Below are 4,950 nucleotides of genomic sequence, written 5' to 3'. Positions count from 1 at the left end.
CCAATGGCGACTTCTTCCTCCCACCAAGATAACCCACAAAAGGTCCAATTCCCGTTGGACTCCGCCGCATACAAAGACCTCCAAGAAATCGGCTCTGGCGACAACGTCGTCGTCTACAAGGCCGTCTGCGTCCCCATGAACTCTGCAATCATCGCAATCAAGTCCGTTGACCTCAATCAAGCCACGGCCGATTTCGAGGTCAAGCTACGCGATACCAAGACTCTGTCTCTTTCCCACCCCAACATTCTCAGCGACCATTGCTCCTTCACCACCGCCGACCGCCGTCTCTGGGTGGTTATGCCGTTCATGGCCTTCGGCTCTCTAATCTCCTCCTCTGCTTTCCCGGAAGGATTACCAGAGCCCTGCCTTGCTCTTGTCCTGGAAGAGACGCTAAACGCCATGTCGTATCTCCATGGTCAGGAACACGTCCACGGCGACATCAAACCCGGAAACATCTTGGTTGACTCTGATGGGTCTGTTAAGCTCGCCGACTTCGGGGTCTCTGCTTCTTTCTACGGCGCCGATCATTCAACCGGGGCAAACGACACTTCTGCAACGCCGTATTGGGTTGCACCCAACGGAGGTGGATGCAAGGCGGATATCTGGGCTTTTGGGATCACGGCGCTGGAATTGGCTCTCGGCGGCCCTCCCGTGTCTGACCTGCCGCCGTTTTTAGAGTCGCAGATTCTGAAGGTCAAGAACAGGTTCCCGTTTTCCGATTACAAAAACATCATCAAAGATTTCAAGAACAAGAAGTACTCTGCGGATTTCAAGGACTTGGTCGGTTCTTGCCTTGATCGGGACCCGGAAAAGAGGCCGGCGGCGGAGACGCTGCTGAAGCACTCGTTTTTCCACAACTACAGTGGCAAGGATTTTCTGGTGGGGACTGTGCTTCCGCATTTGGAGAGCGTTGAGGAGAGGTTCAAGAAAAGAAACAGTGGTTTGGGTGAATTGTTGGGCAAGGAAAAATGTGGAGAACTAAGGGCTGAGAATATGGGGTTTAGCGGATGGAATTTCAATGAGGACGATTTTGTTTTCAACCCGGTATTTGCCACTGGCGGCGGCAAATCCCTGCTGTCAATGTTTGCAACGAGGTTGACAACGCAATTACAGATTCTGGTGATCATTATTCGTCTGTTGACGGAAGTAGTTGAGGTGAGCACGCAGGATCAAGTAGAGATTCAGAGGCTGAAAGGTGAGTTGGTGAACAAGAAGGAAGATATTTTGCAGTTCCAGGATAACTTGGAGAGGTTTGTTTTGGACCTGGCTATTCCAGCTGCGTCGTCTTCTACTTCCAGCTTTCCGGCCGAGTCTTCCAACCGCGGCAATGCACGGCTGGTGGAATTGCGGGAAATTGCAAGAAAATTGGACGAGCAGATGGAGAATGTGAAGAGTATTATTGGTCAGTTGGGACAAACAGGAGAGGTTCAGATACTGAAGACTGAGTTGGAGTCTGAGTACGACATATGTGTGAACTTTCAGGTAGAGTTGGAGGTGATCATGCAAAGGCTGTACACTGATGAAAGTGATTAGTAAGATTTTTCCAGGAAACTGCATTTGCAGAGGGTTTGCTTTTTAAAAAAATGGTGAACCTTTTGGATACTTTTTCATGGTTAGGAGAGAGAATTGAGTTTTAGAGCATTAATATTCAAGTGTTCAGATTCTGATTACATAATTTGGGACTTGTCATTTGTAAAGAAGCGAAGAATTAATGATCATTTGATGTTGGATTGATAGTTACTGTAATTTTCTTCCCATACTCTTTTGCTAACATTGAGAGAGAGAGAGAGAGAGATTGATTTTATTCAGAATGTAGAAACTCATAATAATTACACTAGGAATGATATATAAAATGAGTTGATACAAATTTTAGCGCTTCAGAAGCGGTGGGCATGTGTAACCAACTAGTTAAGAGCATTTACCTCTAGAACAAAATCCTAAGTTCAATTTATTCCCTCCCCTACTATCGTTTGTATAAAATGAGAAAAACTCTGATAGTACAAAATCATTGAAACTTGACATATATGGTTCTCCATACGATTTGATAAAAAAAGCTCCATATGCAAGCCATCAACAATCACAGAGCCAACTTCCGTAATTTGAGACGTGCTTTGTCATAGTTCCTTCTTTTTGGTCCAAACCATGACGAGGGAGAAGCCCATCAACGGCATGATCAGAGTCTGCAGATCACAGTAAAATAGTGAAGATTAAATGACATGATTTAATTGGTATAAAAAGAAAACAAAATTGGTGTATAAGCCCAGATATTGACTCACAGAAATTGCCGGTGGCACTCCAACAAGCGCATCTTAGAAAAATCTATTTGCAACGGGAAGGGCCAGAAGACTGCTTTGCATTCCTGCAATGAGCAACAAAACGGTTAGTTCAAAATTGGACATAATACTCCCACCATCCATACAGGTTAGTTTCGTTGCTTTGGAAACAAGTAATAATTTTGAGCCTCTACCAATTTACGTGCTTCTGTTCATTAACAATATGGGCAGTAATATATACATTAATGAACTTTTGCAAAAATTTTACCTAAATTAGTCACAGTTTTTTTCCATGATGTCACAGTTTTTTTCCATGATGTCATTGTCACAGTTTTTTTCCATGATGTCATTGTCACAGTTTTTTTCCATGATGTCGTATCTAACCGCGCATATAAGCCAGTTCGGAAGAAGGAATTACTATAACAATAGGTAAAAGCTCAAGGAGCTACAACGTTAAAGCACTTATCCTCCCACACCTAAAGTAAACCACATTCTTAAATGGTTACTGGATTTAGTTCCTCTAAATAGACACTTTTTTGGCCAACAGAAGATAGAAAAAGTAGACACCTTCCTTGACAATTCCATTTGTGACAATCAATCTCATTTTCGAACAGAGGTCATGATGATGATCAACATCTAACAATATTTAAAATCATGATGACCGCTAGCATTAATCGCTCATGCATACAAGCTAACATAATTGTAGAACCGATGAGTTCTAATTGGATTCTGCTCCTTGTTCATGTATCTTCTTTTGGTGAGCTATTTTTCAAAGTACCTAGTTTTAAGAATCACACAAACCTGACAAGTAGGCCTTGGAACCAAAACTTGGTATGTAAGCCAACCCAATGAAGCCGAATAATTCAGCACTCATTTCCTCAACCGGTTAGGTTAGGAGAACACCAAGCAAAGTTCTGACTGGAATTATATTTCAGCTAGAGTATAATTTTACTTACAATGCTCAATTTAACATTCATTGTCGATCATATTTATCGTGTCGCATATCAATCTAATTAATAATAATTAACAAGTCATGTAATCGTATTTTGAATATTGCATGTTGTGACTAACGGTAATTCTGCACAATGATTGTTTGTCACATCGCGGTCATATTCTAGAAAGTTCTTTGTTAAAGAATGCACATCAAAAATATTTTAAAGAAGAATTGTAGTAGTTAGTATGAGTTATAATATATATGGTTTAACAACATCATATACAATATTGCTCACTCCATAGCAGCCTAGACTTGGTTTTGTGTATAATGTTTTACCACATCTAAACATCCCAAAGTAGTTTTTTGGTTAAGTCTATTAGACCCAATAACTCAAAAATGACTTAACAGTGTGGTCGAAGTGTTAATTAGTAACTCCTCCTAGAAGAATGTCTGCCAAATGAGTCCTTTTAGGGTTCAACTTGTAGTTAGAAATTTTATGAGCCTTCCCAAATATATAAGAAAAAGAAAGCCCTAGAATTAAAACTCTCAGTTGCCCAAATCCGTACTCTTCTTGGCTGTTTAGCCTTCATAATATTAGTTTTTTCCTCTTCTGACTTCTATATCACACAATCTCGTAGTTCAATGACAAGAAATTTTATAACAAGCTATCCAAACTTTTAAATCCTTAAATTTTGTGTTTTAGTTTATTTATTAAAATTTAACGGTTAAAAAATTCCAAGTATCAAAAACTCAAAATACCATAGAAAATCCCAATCTATACAAGCAGTTAAATATAAATAGTACTACTAATAGAAAGTGAAAAACTGAGTACAAATAGACCTGGCATTCGTGTCGTGTTTCTCGTGTTCGTGTCATTTTCGTGTCATACCCGATAGTTTAACGGGTCGTGTCGTGTAATACTTGTTAAAGTAAACGAGTAATATGACCCGACCCGAAATCAACGCGTTAATATTATCAGGTAATATGATCCGACCCGTTACCCGTTAAGAAAATTATATTTTAAATCAATAAAAATGAAAAGAAAAACATAATTTGACCCAAAAAAATGTAAAACATAATACTAAATTAGTATATACATACTAGATTTCGGAGTTGACCCCTTAATGAAAGTTGTAAAGCTTTTCATTACGAGTGATTACATTTTTCACACTTATTATTATTAATTTTTCACTCAAATAAATAACATTGTTCATGAGATTTGGAGGATTTTAAAAATCTACACTTATTTATACTTTCATCAAGTATAACATAAGATTTTATGGTATCCACTAGTGTAAATATTTTAAATTGAAGATCGAATTCATTCATTGTATTCATATAGGGTCAATGAGTGTAGCTGTAAAAAATCGTCAAAATCGGAGTTACAATAACCATTAAATCATGATTTTTCGTTTATAACCATCGAAAAGTTTTGTCTCATTACTTGATCTCTGAATGTTTGTTTTTTGCAATTTTTGGCGTATGCGATCTCGAAGCATATATAAACAGGTTTGACGGTTGGATCGTTGAAATTAGTTTCGTAGGATGCGTATCACATCAAAATGATAGATTCACTAACACTTAAGAGTTTATTTATACTTTCATTAAGTATAACATAAGATTTTGTGGTATCCACTAGTGTAAATATTTTAAATTGAAGATCTAATTCATTCATTGTATTTGTTTAGGGTCAAGGAGTGTAGCTGTAAAAAAACATTAAAATCGGAGTTAAAATAACCGTTA

The 4,950-nt window shown here is 38.4% G+C and overlaps 1 protein-coding gene across 1 annotated transcript; it reads left to right on the top strand.

Annotated features, from left to right (window-relative positions):
• On the top strand, positions 1–1,533 carry LOC137721921 (serine/threonine-protein kinase BLUS1-like). Its single transcript, XM_068460943.1, has one exon. The coding sequence runs from the start codon at positions 4–6 to the stop codon at positions 1,531–1,533; it is 1,530 nt and encodes a 509-aa protein (XP_068317044.1). The 5' UTR covers positions 1–3.
• The last annotated feature ends 3,417 nt before the right edge of the window (positions 1,534–4,950 follow it).

This window comes from Pyrus communis, chromosome 17 (assembly GCF_963583255.1).
Source record: "Pyrus communis chromosome 17, drPyrComm1.1, whole genome shotgun sequence".
In the NCBI taxonomy this organism is placed as follows: domain Eukaryota; kingdom Viridiplantae; phylum Streptophyta; class Magnoliopsida; order Rosales; family Rosaceae; genus Pyrus; species Pyrus communis.
This window is presented reverse-complemented; position numbering and strand designations above follow the sequence as displayed.